General features: G+C 48.0%; 1 protein-coding gene and 1 long non-coding RNA gene across 2 annotated transcripts; one reads left to right on the top strand and one right to left on the bottom strand.

The window, feature by feature from the left end:
• The first annotated feature begins 63 nt into the window (after window positions 1–63).
• Window positions 64–4,512, top strand: RpS11 (ribosomal protein S11). The gene is made up of 3 exons (XM_089588262.1): window positions 64–191; window positions 463–654; window positions 4,159–4,512. Exons 2-3 carry the CDS (start codon window positions 471–473, stop codon window positions 4,443–4,445), a joined length of 471 nt encoding a protein of 156 aa, XP_089444388.1. The 5' UTR covers window positions 64–191; window positions 463–470; the 3' UTR covers window positions 4,446–4,512.
• Window positions 4,513–10,583: 6,071 nt separating this feature from the next.
• LOC149348686 (uncharacterized) lies at window positions 10,584–11,620 on the bottom strand. Its single transcript, XR_016292289.1, has 2 exons — window positions 11,103–11,620; window positions 10,584–10,705 (listed from the first exon to the last, which is right to left on the bottom strand). It is a non-coding gene; the product is annotated as an uncharacterized LOC149348686 (long non-coding RNA).
• Window positions 11,621–20,775: the final 9,155 nt, after the last annotated feature.

Raw genomic sequence — 20,775 nt, 5'->3', positions numbered from 1 at the left:
GTAATTTATATTTTAAAACCTTTTAAAAATAAGAAATAATACGTAAAGTTGCTTTTTTGAAAGAAATTGCAGTTCTTGCTTCTCGGTGCTAAAGAATGGCGGCTTGACGTGGCTTGACTCGGTGTCCGCGCTCGACAAAAAGTCGATCCAAGGCAATCTTTTTCCTCTCCGGTCTTCGACAGAGTTGCTAGGTGAGTGACCACGTGTGGCTCTAATTCGCGTCAATTTGACATGCGATAATCGCTCACTACTCGTAAATAATTCTCAGAACCGTTCTTGAAACAATTAGTAAGTAATCTTGCCTCAGTGTCAGTCGATTAAAGCCCTCGCTGTAAGCCAGTCGGGGCTTCGACTGTGCAGTTAGGCCTCGTGGCGTGATCGTACCGCCTGTCCGGACGCGTCTCGCACCGGCTGCTTGAGTGCGGTGGTTCCTACGACACTGTTCTCTCTCTGCGCGTGCAGGCACCGCCATGGCCGAGCAAGTGGAGCGAGCTTTTCAGAAGCAGCCGACGGTGTTCCTCAACCGCAAGGCGGGCCTGCCCAAGGGGAACCCAAAGCGCGTGCAGCGCTACTACAAGAGCGTCGGCCTGGGCTTCAAGACTCCGCGTGAGGCTATCCACGGCACCTACATTGACAAGAAGTGCCCCTTCACAGGTGCGCCTCTCATGCCGTGTTTTACCCCTTGTTCAAGTTTCGCACCTTCGTTGTGTCGTCTCGTAACAAGCTTGCGAATCTGCCAACGTTTCGAACCGGGCTGATCAGTGCAGTCTTGGGCTTGAGCACCAGATGCGTGTGGATTGCTTCGGTGGGTATGTATGTAGATATAGATAACGTTTCTCGGCGCGACGCAGTGCAACTCATGAATTTTCGGTTTTTGCGCGTCCGCGGACATGTGTGATCTCCGTTGTTTCAGTGCCTGTTCAACTTGGTGGAGTGTGAGGTGGTCGAGCGAATTGTCCGAGTCGCTTACTCTGCTTGCGTGCACAGTGCTCTGTTGCTGTAGTTTTTTTTTTTTTTTGCCGTTGGTCGGAGGCGCTCTTATTAGTGGGGAAATTTCAAAGTGGTCTTAGCCAGCAGTTACCGTGGTTTGGAGCATAGCTTTATTCCACCTCGTGAAACTTTCCCGAAATGCTTCTGACATCTCTGGAAATTAGTTAATGGTGCCCTTTGGATGTAGCAATGTTGATTTGACGAAGGGGAAATGGCATCGACGGGTTGAGACGCGGCTACTACGCTAACAGCTAGCACAGTGGGATCTTTGCTGTATTAAAGGGCATCTGGCGTCAGTGGGTTCCCTAACACAATTTGAAGTCGCTTTCCAGCGTTAGATCCGTAGGCAGTGGTATACGATCGCGAGATAAACCGAGATACCCCGTCAAAAGTGTGCCCGACTATGTGAGTGCATTGAATGGATGGATGGTAATGGCTTTACCCTTTGTATCGAGTGGCAGCTTGCGCCACCTAGCCTATGATTTCCCCCTCCACCCCCTTCCATTAAATTTTTGCTCTTGGTTTCGCTTTTCCCTTTTAAAATGCCTGATTTAACTCACTAATTTCACCATAGAGCCAGCCCAGTGTAGAGATGAGGCAGTGTGCGTTTTGTACAAACCTGCAGTGTAGTTGTGCTTCCCCGTTCCTTGTGTCATGGCTGTCACTTTTAGGTCAGTGTCACTCTGCTTTCAAGTCCAGTGTAGCTTGGGAACATAGGAGCATGGCCCTCGTTTGGTGTCAGCTTTGTGGTGCACGTGGCAGTGTTTGTCATTCTGCAGCAGTTAGCCAGCCATGCGCAGCAAGTGGCAGCTTGTTGTCCTAGTACTGGTTGACAGCGTGACTAGAATAGAAAGAATGAGCATGCTCAGGGGTCACAGTGTAGCAGGCATAAGAAACGTGCCACTGTTGAGCTGCCTTGCATGTAAATTCCATGTTTAATCTACTGGTTCATTTGCTGTAGAAGCCATGAAGGGGCACAGGTGTATTTGGCATAAAGAAGGTGAGATGTCGCTTTGCGTGTCTAATGTGGGCACGGTCAAGAGCAAGCTGAAGGCACAGCCAGTGTTCACTCCGCGAGTACGCTGTCACTCTGAAGGAAGGTCCAAGCTTTTCAGTGTATTTTTGTTGTTGGGTGATGCATTAGACATTGTAAACATATTCACCACCTGTTGTGTGTGTGCCTCCTTGTTCTTGTCTTGGGTTGTGTTGCTGGTTCCACCTTTGCACATTATGAACCAACTAGCCCAGCAATTCACTTTGCTGAAATTCGTCTACGCTTAGTAAATAGTTAATGGCTGAATTTCATCTCCGATACAGTTTCAGCTTCTATAGCTGGAACGATGGTTGCAGTGCCATGAGTAGGTTTGAGATCATGTGAGACACACAGACTTTGCAAATATAATACTAGCTTCTTCACTCGCTGTCACTCCAGTTTTTGGAGGAGTTTAGCTTAAGACTTGGAGCAAATTAAAATGACAAAGCAGCGATTATATAGCAGCTTTTGTATGCCCCATGTGGTCTCGTTCCTACTTGTGACAATACAACCATGATTCGGCAACCGAAATAAGACTGCTGTTGGGGGGGGGGCTAATTCCACATACTGATTCATATTCACTAATATCTTACTCATCATTTCAAAGCAGAAATGCGCTGCGAAAAATTTTTTCTCTAACCTTTTTGAGAGTTTCTCTTGACTCCCATGAGATTTGGAATGCCGGAAATGCACAGAGCAAGATGTGCTGCACATCTTGCACATCAGAAATGAACCTGCAAGGCTGATATTTATGACAAAGGCTCTACCTCCCCATCGGCTTAATACCTTTGAGCACGAGGAGAGCGGACCTAAAGTGCCTCTTGCCGGTATATTCCGTCTCCGGGTGCCGTTTAACAAGGATACAAAAATTTACCTACAATTTGACAATTCCCTGTGATGCCATAATTGGCGCACCAAGCCAAATGTTTGTTGAGCAGCTAAGGGCGTCCACTAGTGAGAGCTGAGCTTACACTTAGATGTTTTCACCCACTGCAGTGGCTCTCTGCCATGTTTCTATGGAGGCAAAAAGCAAAAGGTGCCCGTGTGGTGTGCAATATCAGCACACGTTGAACAACCTCAGATGATCTTAATTAATCCGGATACCACAGCAGTGGCCTAGCTGTTCGAACATCCGCTGCATATGCTGGAGGTTCAGGGTTTGATCCTCTGCCGGGTACCCACCGGTGATGCAGTGGGTACAAGAGTGCTTGGCTTCTCTGGCGTGAAATATCTAGAAAATCTCTAGAAATATCTAGAAACACCTTGTTTAATCTTAAGCTGCCCTTGCATCATTAAAATTAATAATCACCATAAATTAATACAGAGCCCTCCACTACATTGTCCCTCATAGCCTTGTCACTTCAGAGAGTTAAACCCCACAATTTACGGTACTTTTTTACTTTGGTCTTTTCTAGAAGAGCCACAGTGCTGCAGTCTAGCCATTAGTGGCATGCAGGTTAATGTGACAAATTTTTTTATGATTTTCTTTTTGTCTTTTTGTCTTTTGACTGAGCTCTCTTCAGATATTAGCAGCAAGTACATCGCAGCCGGTGAATTTGTTGAGGATGTGCATTGCACCAGCTCACTTTCACACTACAACAGACAATCCGATGTTGAAATTTTGTCTCTTAGCATCTTGGTTCGGGGATGTATTCTTGCAGCTGTTGGTTCGTGATGGGAAGAGACTGGTGCTGTCCATCTGACAGAGGAAGAACTACAGCAAGCTTCTAATGAAGAGTATGGGCTTCAGCTTCCCGGTTGGCATTGTTTGCTTGGGAATTCTAGCTGAATGTGCCATTGCAGGTGTGAAGACGTAAGAGAAAGACTGTATGATGGTAATAAAGGCCTAAATGCTCCTTAAGCGACTGGGTAGCGAGGTGGAGCTACAATAAACGTTTTTTTCGAGAATGCGTCTCTCGAAAACTTTTGTCCACGATGGCATATATGTTGTCGGCATTGGTTTTTTTATTTTATACTCTGCATTGTTTATAATAAAGTATGATTCAGCATCAGGCTTAAACATATTCAAATGCACTTTTCCTTGTTTGTCCTTTTTTATGGGCTTATTGTACAGACTGTGTTCAATCCACTCGGTTTTAATTCAGCTTTCCCTCTTGCTCTTCGGTGCACTGCAGGCAATGTGAGCATCCGGGGCCGCATCCTTCGGGGCGTCGTGGTCAAGATGAAGATGCAGCGCACCATTGTCATCCGACGGGACTACCTGCACTATGTGCGCAAGTACAACCGTTTCGAGAAGAGGCACCGCAACATGTCTGTCCACCTGTCGCCGGCCTTCCGGGACGTCGCGGTGGGCGATGTCGTGACGGTGGGCGAGTGCCGACCCCTCTCCAAGACGGTGCGCTTCAACGTGCTCAAAGTCACCAAGGCGGCTGGCTCCAAGAAGCAGTTCCTCAAGGCCTGATCACCCCCATTAAAACAAAAAAGAATGTGACCATGTGGCACAAAAAAAAAAACTGCATATGTGTCTACTTGATGTGTTGGGCCTTTCTGTAACTGTCAGTGAAACGTTATTTTGAGAAGATTGTTACTTAGTCTTGGTCGGAGTTCATTCACATCAATGCTTTCTCATTAGCTGCAGTTGATTACTGAACTGTGCAAAGGTTTCACCAGTATGTTGCCAGAAAAAATTTTTGAACTGCCTTTTGAAGTTCACAGAGCTGGTAGAAGTGGACTTGACAAAATTTTTGGCACTATTTTTTTTTTCATACGCGCCAGCTACATGTCATTTGGTTGCCTAAAAAGGCATTGAATTTTCACGTCCCAGCACTTATAAGATTTTACACGGCGGCCGTGTTTCAAAAGGCGCCCATGTGCTGCGCAATGTCAACGCAGGTCAGACAGCCCCGTGGGTCTAAATTTATCTGGAGCCCTCCACTATCAACGTTTATAGATACTTTTTTAGTTCCATAACTCCTCGCAGCGCCCGTAGGGAGCAGGCGGCCGGTCGCCGTCCCCGCCACCGCGGCGCTGCAATCGCGGGTTGAGCTAGGAGAGCGAGAGTCGTCTGCTAGCGTGCAGCGTTTTGCACGAGCACTCGAATCATCGCTGCGCGACTGCTGTTTTTTGTTTCCGGATTTTGCCCAGAGGTATTTCATAACATATGTATGCTTAGCGCGTTTGCGAACTCAAGAGCGGTATTCTGAGCCGTGTCACAAGCGGCCGTTTTGTACGGGCAATGACGAAATGCATGCATGCTTCGATTCTGCTTCTCGTGAGATGAACCTATCCTTGCTACTTCAATAGATTCGGATTATCCGCCGAACAGGTTTTCGCGACTGGCTGTTGTGTCTCGCATTTCGCGCAAAATTACTTTTACGTTTTATTACAGCAATACGGGTGCAAATAAAGCCCGCCGCTGTCTCGGTGGCTACGGCCCGCGGCTGCTTTCCCGAAAGCCGCGAGTTCGATACCGGTGTAGGCGAAATGCAAGAGTAATTCAAGGCCCTTGGCATTTAAATAGAAAAAATATTATTCTCAAATCAACTAAACATCGTTGTTGACACATTTGCTGTCAAGTAATTTCTGAGACAATGTTCGCCTACTTTCGCTCTTTTTGAGCTTGAACGGCGCTACTATTTTCCAAGCACTTTGCTCGCGCAAAGAAGTGCATGCGCGTCACTAAATAAAAGTAAATTAATTGAGATGTGAACACCTCAGCATGTTCTGGTAAACCAACACCATTCGTGCCTTTTTTTTACAAGAGAATCCAGCACGTTCCAAAACAGGTCGCCGAACAACTCGCCCTTTCAAGCCTGTTTTATAGCACCCTCTAGCGCGCTTACACAGGCGAACATCTTTTCGGAAGGGTACGCGATACTGCCACTAACATACTCGCGCTCAATAATGAGCATAGCCTCACGCGGCAGAGAGTCCTGCCTGCCAAGTGCGTCACACTGCGTCACAGAGTTCATATTACGCTTTATTTTTCATTTTGAAAGCCACATAGCTTGCCAAATAGTACAAGGCTGTTTCTTCTGGTGATGGAACACTGTATCTGTGGTCGTTGGAGGCATCGGAGAGGTCCCTGAAAGGTATCGCCATCAGCTCCTGCCAGATCTGTTCTTTCTAGCCTTTTCCTGGATGAGGGCGTCGCGACGCTTTTCTCCGAGGCTCTCGAAGGCACTAATTAAGACACGATCAGTTCCCGTCTCACAGTTCCCTTTCACAGCTACTTCAACAGGTGTGTAAAAGAAAGCAGCCTAAATAATTGGCTGAACTTGGTCACTGTAGCTAGGGTGGTCTTCGTCACCTCCTAATGACCTCACTAGGCCAAAAAATCTCTGAATTAAAAAAAAACACATTATATATGAGCATTTCTAGGCTTTTTCAACGTGCCAGTCTAATTACCTCAAGCGGGTCTTGGTTTAACTTCGCTGTGAGAATATAGCTGAGGATCTTGTTGTGTAGGAAGTCTATATAATGGACAGCACTGACATCAATGTCACCCTCAGGTACTCAACGGTTTGATTTGATGCAATGAGTTTGATATTTCCTCTTGCTTCCGTACGGATGGCGTTTCTCCGGGTTGCTCTTGTACGCGCTGGTACAGCCGGGCACGGAGCAAGTTGGCATCGTCGCGCTCGAAAGCTGCTTCACGGCCAGCGGCGTTTGTTGTTCTGAGTGCACGATGGGGAACCACGTGTTCACAGAGCGCATAGGAACACAAATGGACAAAAAAAGGCAACGACGAACCTGCGCACGGGCTAAGTAGTAACTGCAGGAGAGGAGCCGCGCGCGCGCCGGCGACCGCGCAAACCTCGACTGCAGCGCCCTCTCACCGCCTGGGTACAAGCAGCGCCCGCTTTCAGAGGAGGAGTTATGGAACTAAAAAAGTATCTATAAACGTTGCTCCACTATAGCGTCCCTCATAGTCTATATGTGACTTTGGGAACTGCACAGTTTACATTTTTACCTGCACTGAAATGTGCAGCGGTGGGAATGCTGCGCCTACCTGCGCCATTGGATTAAACCTGTGACAAGTGGGGAGGGGGGCTGATTAGCTTAATTGGTTTGAAGTTCCAATTGGATCTGATGTGGTTGGATAGAGGGCAAAGTTAGCCCTTTCCAGTAGTTTCTTGCTGCTGATTCGAAGCTGCTTGGTTGATGGACGAGGCGTTGCTCGGCGGCGAGTGGTCTCGTGGGGAATGCTGTGCACCAGTTGGTGGGCTCACGAAGAGGGTTGTCGGGTGGGCGACGTCAGATACCAGACACTGGAGGGACCGCTCACGTCACACGGAGCCTCCAAAGAGCAGGCGGGCCACCTAGGTCACGTGACCCTTTGGTGTCATTACAACCCGGCCACCATGTGGTAAGCAAGCTGGCAACTGTGGCAGGTGGCAGTTAATGATTGGTCATTCATGAAGAGCAACTTAATTGAGCTGCACAGGGCCGACCGCTGGAATCGCTTGCCATCGCAGGGCAGTGGCGCATCGCTTAAACACTGCGCCAGGAGGGGTTAGATTTCTCCCAGGTGCCTATGAATGTAGAGAATGATAGATGGGAATTTACACAATACGCTAGCATGTCGTACCCTTACAGCGGAGCTTTCCGTCAAATTTTGTTTATTACATTTATTTCTTAAATTACTCGGTATGGTGACAGCGTGACGTTCTCTGCCCCGCCCGCACTGGAGCAGCGAAGTGGCGGGGAGCACTGGCGGTGCTGAACTTGTCCCGTGGTACGCGCGTTACGCCGCTACCATCAGCCTGACACGCCCACTGCAGGGCAAAGGCCTCTCCGTACCACCGCGAACTCCTTAATCTAATGCGCCCACCTTTCGCCGCCCCCTGCTACGCTTGCCTTCTCTTGGAATCCACTCCGTTTCTTCCACTCCGCCCATTTCTTCCTCTTGATTTCGACTAGGATGTCATTAACCCGCGTTCGTTCCCTCACCCACTTTGACCGCTCCGGGTCTCAACGTTTCACCCATGATTTTTCTTTCGATAGCTCGCTGCGTTGTCCTCAGTCCCTTTTCGTGCGCACTTCTGCAAGCGCGCGGTTTTCGAATAGTACGAGAAATGGCCCATATCAGTCGAGCCACAGCGGAGAAGGTAACCGCGTTTTCAAAATTCTCAAGTCTGATAAGCAGCGATGTTCCTGCTTCTCGGGATTCTCGAATGGACCTTCCCTTCTCCGTGGAGGAACTTGACGCCGCGCTGGCTTGTTGCAGACGATCATCATCGCCGGGACCCGACGGTGTGCCATACACTGCACTTACAAACCTTGGACAAGAAGCTAGGCGTGTCCTTCTGGCGCATTACAACAAATCTTGGAATGAGAGCACAGTCCTAGACGATTGGAAGTCCAGTCGTCTAGTTCCGCTCCTGAAACCAGGGAAATCGCCTCTTGACCTGACATCATACCGTCCAATTGCGCTGGCTAGTTGTGTTGGCAAAGTACTGGAAAGGATGGTACTTACACGCATTGAGTGGTACCTGGAGCGCTACCGCATATATCCGGATATAATGTCTGGGTTTCGACGTGGACGCTGTTCAATCGACAACGTGGTCGACCTAGTGTCATCCGTCCAGCGCCAAAAACATTTGAAGCGCTTGACCGCGGCATTGTTCCTGGATGTAAAGGGCGCATACGACAATGTAACCCACCAGGCTATTTTGGACGCTCTGGAAGCTGCCGAGCTTGGTGGCCGCGTATTCTGCTGGATACGTAGTTATTTATCCAACAGATCTCTCTTTGTGCAGACAGAGGAAGGCCCAACATCTTCTCATTTCACTTCCCGTGGAGTCCCGCAGGGTGGAGTGCTCAGCCCAACGCTGTTCAACCTTACACTTGTCGGGCTTGTCGATATACTACCACAGTCGGCGCAACTCTCAATATATGCGGATGACATCTGTATCTGGGCATCCGGAGTTACGCGCCCACAAGTTCGAGCGAGACTTCAAAAGGCGTCAAGTATTCTTGCAGCCTACCTTCTCCAGCAAGGCCTACAGATTTCAACCGAAAAATGCTCGCTGGTTGCCTTTACACGAAAGAACATGTCTCCTTATACCGTATGCATAAACGGCACAGCAATACCCTACGTAAAGAGCCATCGGTTTCTGGGAGTAATCATCGACCGAAATCTATCATGGACCCCTCATATCTCATACATGAAAAAGAGACTGACAGCGATTTCTCACGTTCTCGCCTTTCTTGGGGGAAAGTCGTGGGGAGCGTCGGTGCGGTCGATGATGCAGCTCTACAACGCCTTATTCTTGGGATTTCTTCGCTACAGCCTCCCTGTACTTGGAAATATTCGAAAAACAAACATACGAAGTCTGCAAAGCGCTCAAGCTCTCCGGACTTGCCTAGGATTGCCGAAATGTGCCTCTACGGCCGCATCTGTACTTATCGCCCAGGAGCATCCAATCCCTACCTACTTAACAGTTGACGCACTGAGGGCACATTTCCGGCACATTTCCCGGGTTCCGTCTCACCATCTTGCCAGTCTTCCTATTACCAGGCCACGCACATCGTTTACAGACATCATTGACGCACATCCCGCCATTCTGCCGTCCCAGTTTACACCTGCCTCTAGACCGTCCTCGCCACTTTGGAGCCTGCACTATCCCCGTGTGCTTCTTACGATACCTGGCATCAGGAAGAAGATAGACTTATCGCCGACAGAACTACAACAAGTCACCCTTGAATATTTACATGAGCACCATGCAAACCGGGTGCACGTTTACACCGACGGCTCAGTGATCCCTATCTCTTCTGGCTCCGTCGTCATACCCTCAAGCACTACAGAAATTAGAGTTAGGACAGGTCACCGCACTTCTTCGACGGGTGCAGAACTCACCGCTCTTCGTGTCGCCATTGAATACATCAGTCAGCAGCGCCCTCAGCGGTGGTCTATTTTCACTGATTCGAAAGCTGCCCTCCAAGGCTTACAAGCAGCTCTTCGCCGCGGAGCCCATGAACAACTGGTCGCAGAAATTCGACAGCTACATCACTCTGCCATCAACAAAGGACATGACATTATCTACCAATGGCTACCGGGGCACAGCGGCATAGCAGCCCAGTAAACCATAAAACGTACCATAGACATCAGCAAGATATTTACGCTGGACATTAGACACCTCCATTAGACATCCATATTAGTACCGTTTACGAAAAATCTACGTACCTACAACATGGAAATTGGGGTCCAGTTCACGTTGTAGGTACATACGTACTGCAGACATCACGCTCTACATTTATCAGATATTTGTGAACATGTAAGTACGCCCAGTCTACGTAGCCTAGACGTCTATATAAAGAGAATATGACTATACATAGATCAATATCCAGGTGAAAATTTCTAACTGGTTCCAGTCCTACTGTTTTAAGAGACACATTTCCAGACTGGAACCAGCTGCAATACGAGATGCAGCTGACACCTGTTACAATTCCAGATGGAACGGAGACCTACTGCATCCCAGCCACAGACTTCCCTATGGAGTCGTCGGGACGTCCGAGCACTCCAGCTAGCTCAAATACAGTTGAGTAAGCGAGTACATGGCCATCATGGGAGCCCAAAACACTGCAGATGACTTCCTAGTGCGTCAGTATTTTATTGCGCTCGGCGCTTTCACTGAATCTTCTCGTTGAGCATAATCGTCAGGTTAACAGCTGCGGTGGCATCAATACTCTTCTGCCGAGCCCAATAGGCCAGGGTTGCTGCAAAAGAAAGCATAATTGTTCACTTTTACAGGTGACAAGAGAATGGCACAGCAACCACAACAAACAAACCCAGTAATTTACGCCACTTTTACCGACGCAAGTCTATGAAGCGTGAAAGGTTGCCCTTGCAGCACTAAAAGGCAGTCGTGCTGAGCGGAGTGTGCTTGCACACGCACTTCGGCACACCATCCGAACGCATGCCCACATTTCGGTAGTAGAGGCCAGTTGCATACATCACCAGCCTTTGTTTCAATACACAGCGAGTTTGGCAAAACAGCCAAAGGAGTAAGCGTAAAAATATAACGTGCCGATAAATGCGTTAGAATTCTTTCATTACGAACGCAAAAATAGTATAAAATACACTTCAATGAGTAAACTGAGACTGAGTACGCACCAAGAAAGGTCACGATCCCAGCCGGTGAAAACGACTTGTAGTCCTAATTCGTACTGACGGGTCCACTTCGCCGAGTAGTAAAAGCAAGCAAACTGTCTTCCTTCAGCTCCATCAAGGAAAGAACGGTTGAACAATCTCGCCAGCTATAATAAGGGAATAATTAATTCTGTGTCGAGGTTCTTCAAACACAATGTTCCCACGGAACACGATTGAAATCGCACACGCCCTGCGCTCTACCACTGCCGCCATGGCTGAACCTAGCCTCGTGCGGATGTGCGAAACTGTCACATATTTTGTATCGTCTCTTTTTTGTACTTAGTAGCAGGCTTGGTGTGGCATGAAAAATAAGTTAATTATTTTTAAATTGTAGCATATTACTTTTTTCACAGCTGCAATCGCCATGCGCAGTTTGCGCTATTATTGATAAAATACGATACGAACTACAACGCGATGGCGGCTTAGACAATTCACCGCACTTTCCCCGCCGCCGCCTGTCCGCAGCATAGAACAGGCATATGGGCAGCGCATGTCGCATGAAGGCAAGATGACCAATTATCATAGGGTAACGGGCTGGATTCAGAGAGAATGCAAGCACAGCAGAGAGGATCAGGGCAGGTGGGCAGATGAGGTTCGGAAGTTTGCTGGGATAAGGGGGCCGCCGCTGGCACAGGGTTAACTGGAGAAATTTTTGGCCTGCACTGGACATGATTACAGTGTTGACATGATGGTAAAAAGCGGGACTCAAGAAGTTTATTCTCAAGAAATATGAGGTCACACATTCAGCAACACAAATGCCTAAGCTTTCCTCAGCTCAACATTCCAATAGTTATCATTGCTAGCGCGATTAGCAGATTTAAGACATTTTTGAAAAAAAAAATAACTCCCAAAAATTGAACTGAACCAATTCTTGTATTTTAAATAGTTGGATAAGTTGAATAAAACATGCTTAATCAGAAAAAATGGCTATTATATAGTCCTGGCTGCTAAATAACAAAAAAGTTTTTTAGTGTGTCCTCACTTTTCAGTGTGGTTGAGATAGCTTGCAGGCAGTAGCACAAGGTATAAATTGAATGTAAGAATAGTAATGAAATAACAATGCGAATCCTGACCAAAGCGACTGGCATTTCAAACCAACTGCGTACAGTTGAGTCAGAAACCTGATGCGTGTGCATTCAGATTTGTCTTTACTACTTCCCGTATTTTTCTTCTTTCTAGGCAGGATAATGTTGCCGTGAAGCGAGCACGAAAAAACACAGGCAGCGCTGGTCATGCCTCCAATTTGTAGTCAACAGCGATTTCAAACTTTAAATGCAGTAAGGCAACACGAAATATCGAACGATTGAAAAATATGGAATTCTTAAATTATATATCTCGCTTACATACCCAGGACGTGACAAGTAATATCTACGAGAAGTCTAGGTTAAGGCAGATATGATGTCGTGGGTACGTCTGCAGCTTTTCCACGAAAAAAGGTTGGTAGATAAGACGTCTGAGAGATTTTGGTTTGGTACATAGACGTTCAGACTTAATCCGGACATCTATGGGAGGTTTGTGGTTTGCTGGGAGGTAATCACCGCGCGGATGAGGTCGCGCGAACTGCGCACGACGACGGCGATTTTTTGTCGATCCCCATTTCGAGATCGGATGCAGCGAGCAGGCTTCGCGCACTTGCGCGGGACATCACGCTTGCCGCGTGGAATTCCGGCCAATTTTGCAATTGCCGTTTACAATTCTTGGACCCAGATCTGAAGCTCCGGCTACCATCAGGCCTACCACGACGAGAAGAAACTTTGCTGTGTCGCCTCTGGCTTGGTGTAGCGTTCACCAACCACTACTCATTCTTAATCGATATGGCTGATAGTCCTGCATGTTCCATCTGCGGGCATGACGAGACCATAACCCACATTCTTTGTGACTGCCCTGCCTACACCACCGAAAGGCAGTCTCTCAGCCGTGCGCTGGAGCGGCTATAGATACACGCCCTTTCACGGAATTGAAGATTCTCGGCCACTGGCCGCGGCGGTCGTCGGCGGAGAAGGCCTGCAAGGCACTGCTCCGCTTCTTGAGAACTTCTGGCCTGCACGATAGGCTGTGACTTTAACGAACAGTGATGTTTTATAGTGACTTCAATTTTCTGCTACTCTCCTTTCTCTTTCTTTTTTTTATCCCCTCACCCCCTTCCCCCCGTGTAGGGTAGCAAACCGATTATTATTTCGGTTAACCTCCCTGCCTTTCCTCTTCTATATCCTCCTCCTCCTCTGATAAGGCTATTACTAACGGCCGACCACAAATCTCTAATTACAATCAGGTGCCTATCGCTAATAGTTAGAAAGCCAAGTATTAAAATTTAGTTATTCACTTTACTAGTTAACACGATTCGCCTGCTTTTGACACCCGCCAACAAAAAGCTTCTATTTAGCTAATAAAGCCAATTTAAAAAAATACAGCCGGCCTGCATGAAACAACTGGTATATAGGTATAAGGAGACGCGGAATCAAATTTCGGACGCGGCGAAACGCATAAGACGCCCGTGTGCTAAGAAGCCAGTGCACATTGAGAGATAGAAAACTTTACTGATTCTTTGTTATTTATCGCAGCCTGATGTCCTGCTTCAGCCCATCTCCTAATGTAACGTAATGGATGCCTTCAGTCCAGGGTGCTACTTGCTTCTGCTGCGTGCTTGACACGTTGGACCACGCTTTGCTGATCCTTTTTGTCGTTGCTGGTCAGCATCTGCTCCCACTGCGCTGTACTCGGTTTTCTAATGATTGGGTTGACCGGTGTTCGGTTGCATTACCACGTGATGTGATATAATGTGGGGTTGCCCCTGCACCAAGGGCAGACGGTTTCTAGTGTGTTGGGTGCATTTTGCTTAACCTATTGAGCTTGGGGTATGATTCTGTTTGCAGTTGCCGCCATATGACGGACTCCTCTTTTGTGTATTGTTTTGGGTGGACCAGAATATCTTTCCCTGGTACCTCTATAGTAATCTAGTATGTCTGTGTACGTCGCTGGGTCTGGATTTGGGTTTCGAAGACCTGATTCGAGATCCCACGGCTTGCAATGTGTCCTCGCGCGATCTCATCAGCTCTCTGGTTTCCCGTTACTCCCGCGTGTCCTGGCGTCCATACTAGTGTGTGTTGTTTATTCCGGTTCTGGGGGCTTGCTTCCGCTCCTTCTAGTATCTTTGCTGCTCGTTTGCGCACCCTACAATTGAGGTAGTTGCGACACGCCTGTTTTCAGTCCATTGGTATCGTTACAGACTTGCCCTGCATCGCCCCGTCTGCCAGGGCAAGTGCTATGACTTTTTTTTTGCCTCGAAGACGTTGACGTGCTTGACGGTAGCACTGGTCCGCTCCTGCATCTGGTGATTAACTACCGCGGCAACTGCATCTCCCCGGATGCATTGCTGCGTCCGTGCAAGTTTTTCAGCGCCTCGGCTCTTGCGCTTCTTTTTTTTTTTGCGTAATTCTGGATCCATGTGTTTCGGTACGAGAATGGCCATGACCATTCGTCTCAGTTCGTCTTTGAGGCTTTTCGCTTGATCTTTATCTGTGTCTTGTCCGAACCCTAGCCTTTGTAGAAGGGTTCTCACGGTCTTCGTCGGCGTTAGTCTTTGTCCCTGTGCTGCGAGTTGGGCTTCCCTCAACTCCTCGAAGGTATTCATGAACCCAGGGCCATCACTTTTTCTGTAGAGGTGTTTTGTGGTAGTCGTAGAGCGATTCTGTACGCCTTTCTTATTATTCTTTCTATTTGCATGATTTCTGTTTCGTTTAGCTCTTGGTAAGGTAGGCTATAAGTCGCCCTAGTGACCACCAGACTGCCCACCAGCTTGAGCGTGTCCGCCCCCTTCATTCCGCTCCTTCTATAGCTGATCCTGTTGACCATTCTCGTTGTTCCGTTGCTTCAAAAGTGGCTGCGCTGTGGCTGCTCTTTAGGTTGTCCTGCATCCAGATTCCCGGCACCTTTATCTTGGCCCTTCCAGGTATTACCCCGCCGCGGTGGCTCAGTGGTAACGGCGCTCGGCTGCTGACCCGAAAGACGCGGGTCCGATCCCGGCTGCGGCGGCCGAATTTCGATGAAGGCGAAATTCTAGAGGCCCGTGTGCTGTGCGATGTCAGTGCACGTGAAAGAGCCCCAGGTGGTCTAAATTTCGGAGCCCTTTACTACGACGTCCCTCAAAGCCTGAGTTGCTTCGGGACGTTAAACCCCAGTAGACCAACCTTCCTGGTAGTAATGCCCTGTCGGGTTCGATGAGTATAGGCTGATTTTCGTTGTTCTTGTGCCTGAGTAGACGGCTAACTTCCGATTTGTCTGCGGAGCACGTCAGTCCGCAGCTTTTGACGTACGCGTACCGTACCGTCGTTACCGCTTGCCCTTTCACTTCTTGTTCGCCCAGCGAACCTCATGTGGCCCACATCGTGGTGCCGTCCGCGTACATTGCGTGTCTGACTCCATCGATTCTGTCTAGTTTCTTCGCGAGTCCTATCATAACCACATTGAAGAGTAGCGGCGATGCGACCGACCCTTGGGGTGTTACCTTATTCGGTGTTTCGAAGGGGGCAGACCTTATTTTCCCAATCCTACCGTTGCCCGCCTGTACCACTCCCAACAAATCATTTGGAGCCGACTCCAAACCCGAACTCTTCCCATCTATGAGCTTCTATCCCACCTCGGCCCTGTTTCCCCAGAGTGTACTCTCTGCGGAGAATCGCACGCCACCCTGGACCACATCCTCTTCGGTTGCCCTGCCGATCCTCCCCCGCAGGGACAGCCCGCCATCGGTACATGGGAGGAATGGGAGGCCTTCCTTGCGTCGCAGGACCCAGACGCGCAACTTCGCTGTATGAACCGGGGTACCAATGTCATGGCCCTACGTAGCCTGGACACATGCGCGTAATGTGAGGGCTGTGCGGTGGCCCTGAGCCCTCGAAGGGTTCGAACTCCTTATAACAATAAGGGCGCCCGTGTGCTGCGCGATATCAGTGCACGTTAAAGATCTCCAGGTGATCGAAATTATTCCTGAGCCCTCCACTACGGCACCTCTTTCTTCCTCTCTTCTTTCACTCCGTCCTTTATCCCTTGCCTTACGGCGAGGTTCGGGCAACACCTAGTTGTGAGACACAAGCACTGCGCCATTTCATTTTCTCAAAAACCGATTTTCAATTTTTCGCAATATATTTCGTGCTTAGCAATGCTGAATCGCCAGCCATTTTTTTTTTATCATCAGTCGGAGAAGTTGAAAGGCATCGCCGCCGTATACGAAGCCGAAAGAAAGTGGTTCATGCATATAAGCTGAAACGAAAGCAATATCGAGTGGCGCAGAAGTCGTGATGTCGAGAATTTCCACGGAGATGAACAGACTTTGCCTGACGAGGGAAACATTACAAACAACCGTCTCTTTTCATCGCGTGAATCTTTCGCCACGCCAATGCGAAAACGTTGTCGCTTCGTCAACCGTCTTCACGCCGGTCATCGTCTCGGACCTCTTTTGTATGCCTTCTTGTTGTAGCAGAGTATAAAAAAGGTCATCCTGATGTTTGTTTACGATCGAAGGAGCGGACGTGTCCTTGGAGCCGGATTTGGGAGCTAAGGCGTCGAGAGAATATATGTCCACGCAGTAGAAGGCACGAAAGACCACTTCGTGGTTCATAGCAGTCGTACGGCGCGACAGTTTCGGCGAATCGATTTGAGACGGCTGATTCCGAAGGACGACTGTAGGCTCTTGCAAAAGTCAGAAGTCTGACTGGGCCGAAAAGTGAAAGGACAGATTTGTGTTTTTCGTTTTAAAAGGATAAAAGGCATCTCACTGTGACCTCAAGTCAATATCACAAAGTGGCGTAACGTCAGGGACGCCGGCGGGCCTGAAATAGGGCAATAAAAAATGGCTGGGTTCAACATGGCTTGAACCTAGTTATACCAGCGAAAGCTCTGTTAAGCGCGGCCTCCACTGTATCAAATGTCAAGGTCAAGGGTCAGAATGAAAGGTCAAGGTCAGGTACCCAATGCTCATAGTCATGATCACGTGGTCATACTACCATAGCTTAGGCCATACCACCACACGGTAAAGTTCGGTTTTACCTTGTGACGCACTGAAGGTGATTGTGGATATGGTGCCCACTATCTCAAATCAAATGTCAAGGGCAGGTGTCAGGGTCAGGAACCCGATGGTCAGTCATATGATCACGTGGTTATAATGCCATAGCTACCATAGTTCCATTTGACGTTGTCAGGCATTGAAGGTCATTGTCTTATTCACATCGAAATGGGAAGTTGTACGCCTAGGAGTAAAGCTCTCGCTCTAAAACGCTCATTTTACTCAGTTTCAAATGGCTGACGAGTGGTCACGTAGTCGAGCGTTGTGGTACTCTACATTGTGATTGGAGCGGGAGAGGTCTCTCCTTCAAACCTCCCTCTATATTCTGTATATTGGGCTGCTTTGCAAACCAATGAACGTAGCTGGTAGTAGCGCCCGTCCTTCTTTGGGAGTGCCTTTTTGTAATTCAAGTTTAACGGCGATGTTTTGCTCTTTTCGGGTTTTCAGCGAACCAACATATATCCTCGACAAACATTTTGGTCCCTTGTCTAGCTACTTACACATTTTGTTTCCACAGAAAAAAAAACTGCCATTGGCAGCTTGAGGGTGCCTGATGTCCATTCAAGATAACATCATCATCATCAGCCTGACTACTCCCACAGCAGGGCAAAGGCCTCTCGCATGTCTCTCCGATTAAAGGGACAGTGAGGAGAGCACTATTAATATTTTTTTTATAGCAAAATCCGATAGTTCGGCATGTCATGGCTTTGTTGCCACTTGGCCGGCAGCGAAAAATGCATTTATTTCTAAGAAATTTGGATTCGAAGTTGAAAAAGTTTTTCCCGCCGCTCTGATTCAAACTTGGGATTCTCCTATGACGACAGAGGACTAAGTGACGTGAAATATGACGTGAACATGACGTGACGCAGACTCCGTGATTTCTGGAAGCCAGCAGTGCGGCCTAGCAGCAGCCGAAAATAAAGATACCGCCGGCCGCACGTTGAAGGCATCTATCGGCTATTGCGGCCGTCGCTACAGTCGCTTCGCTTACGTTTGCACCGGCGTTTTGCCAGCGTTACGATGGATCTCGTTCTCGAAGTCGTCAACGAAGTTCTCGTAAACAGACACCTTTAGCATACCGTGTACCTTGTTACCGCTAGCGGAATACCGGGAGCCCGCCTAACGCCGGTGAGCAGGCGCTGATTGGTCCCGATGCTTCAGGCGCGCGCGTAGCTGCCGGGCATGTGGCGCCATCTGGCGACGTCAAGGAGATTTGCGCATGCATTGGCTGCGCCTCAGTGATTTGTGCTTCTCGTGTCCTAGCTATAGTGCCTAGAATGTATCCTAGCGTTGCTAGAACCATTGGTTCTAGCAACACTGTTTTGTCCTATGCCGTCATGACGCTTGTACTTGCGAGTTTGGCCTGTGGCGGCGATGCCTGTATTTTGGTTCTTGCTCTTTTCTACGTCACAAGAGCTTTATTGTCAGTATGAGTGGCGTTTTTGTAATCAGGAGCTGGTATTCTGTCGATACAAGCCAACTTCAATTTCTCCTCAGTGTCCCTTTAACCCTGTCCTTTGCCAGCTCCGCCCACCGTATCCCCGCACACTTCTTAAAGCAGCAGTTCATAAACACGTATTTGTACATTTACGTATAGTCTTGGTCAGAAGTTTTCAGGCCAAAGGCTTTTCGCTTGAGACGCATAAGGGAGCCATCACTGCTGGATTAAGCCACCAAAGGGCATTGAAATTCTAGGAGAAGGTTTCTTCTCGCAGAGAAGCTTTCTGCTTGAAATGTACTCGTACAGCCGGCCAATACTTTAGCTGGCGTCCGCGACGGCCGCTTTTTCTGCGCTCCTGCGCTTCGTGACGAAGAAAACTTGGGGAAAGCTCAATATTAAGCAGGGGTTTAGTGAGCCTTTGCTTAAATTTGATATCTTAGCAAGTTTGCGCCGTCATAAGCTGCAGGAGCACGGAAAACGCGGCCATCACGCATGCCAGCTATACATTTGGCCGGCTGTACTTTGAATGTTCCGATACGCGAAGCATTCAAGGGGCATTCATTCCACTAGAAGTGAACGCTGTGGCCTGAAGACTTTTTTTTTCTTGGGGGGGGGGGGGGGGGGGGGGGCATGCTGGCAACGTTTACCAAAGTTCCATGCATTCAATACAATCAAACTTAGTGCAGTTAAGTACATTGACGAAAGGTTTATTGCACGTCTGCACAGGTAAATTGGTTTTTGAGGAAAGGAAATGGGGCAGTATCTGTCTCACATATCTCGGCGGACACCTGAACCGCGCCGTAATGGAAGGGAGCATAGTGCTGAAGAATTTAGCGCAGAAGAAGACTGTAGCTATATTTGAGCGCAGTGCAGGAAAACAATACACGAGCGAAGAACATAAAGGACATAGCAAGTGTCATTAAGAGACAACGTTTTATGTCAATGTAAAGAGAAATGAAAGACAAGAAATTCAAAAGTTCCGAATACCTGCCTATTTGTTTCATAAGGAACAGCTTGTATATAGCGAATAAAAGAAAAGAATTTTGATTATGATGATGATTTTTTTTTATGGCGCAAGGTCATCTATGACCAAAGAGCGCCATGGCACAAGGTATTTACCTCTACTCAAGGTGCAGTCAAAGACCCATTTCCCAAGCATTGCACCCTGAATAAGCCGATCACCAGGCCAGGGGAAAGCTTGCACCCATTGTAGGTGGGTGCCCGGTGGACACCCGGCAGCACTGGGGATCGAACCCCGCACCCCCCGCATGCGAGGCGGATGCTAGAAAAAAAAAGAAAAAAATAAGGCAGAAATGAACAGGAAGGAGCGGCAAGATCGCTCTGCATACATCTCTTTCTTCTTTAGCCGCTCTCCAACGAGGCCAAAGGGCCTGCCATTGAATCGATTTATATTTACTCGCCATAGTCTGGTTCTACAAGGGATACATGCATGATGATCCAAAACTCAGAGAAAAAGTAACAATTCAGTAATTCCAAAAAGGGAGAGTAGCGTGGTGCAGTCTGTGTAGAAATTCAAAGAAATTCGTGGAATATTCTTAATAATAAAATATTTTATTGCCACATTCAATATTTTGCTTTAAAAATATTTTTCTAATAATTATAAGAACTAATTGTTTGCAAAATAATAAAAAGTTGCAAAATTGGAACTTCTTGAAATTTCCCTCTGGTAAACTTTTCCTCCGTAGCAGACGCAGATTCCAAGGAGCTACATTCAGTGACAGTATTTCCAAATGGATGTGTAGCTGGTGCAACAACACAAGCATTTTCTCGGCGTTGAAGATTGCCGACGAGATCTCCGCTGAAGAGGAATGAAAAAAACAAAACAATTACGATTCAGTGCCTGTTGTTTCGAAATTTCAAATGCAGATGAACTGTCCGAATGCGATTTGATTATGCAAATCAGTCGTGCGCAAATCCACGCGATGACAGTAGTTTTCACGAAAAGAACATTACCTCTTTCCTGAGCTCTTGTTTGAACGAAGGAAGAAATCGAAAGCCCGAACTTGATATTAGATTTAAGAGAAAAAAATGATTTTTTACGAAAAGAGGCCGGGAGATGTCGTTGCGAGGATTCCCTGCCCGCTACTCTGCATTGAGAAGATGCAGGATGGGTT

Source organism: Amblyomma mixtum, chromosome 4 (genome assembly GCF_055824585.1).
Source record: "Amblyomma mixtum isolate Tamu chromosome 4, ASM5582458v1, whole genome shotgun sequence".
NCBI lineage: Eukaryota > Metazoa > Arthropoda > Arachnida > Ixodida > Ixodidae > Amblyomma > Amblyomma mixtum.
Note: the sequence above shows the minus strand (reverse complement) of the source record. Positions and strands in the feature narration are given on the sequence as shown.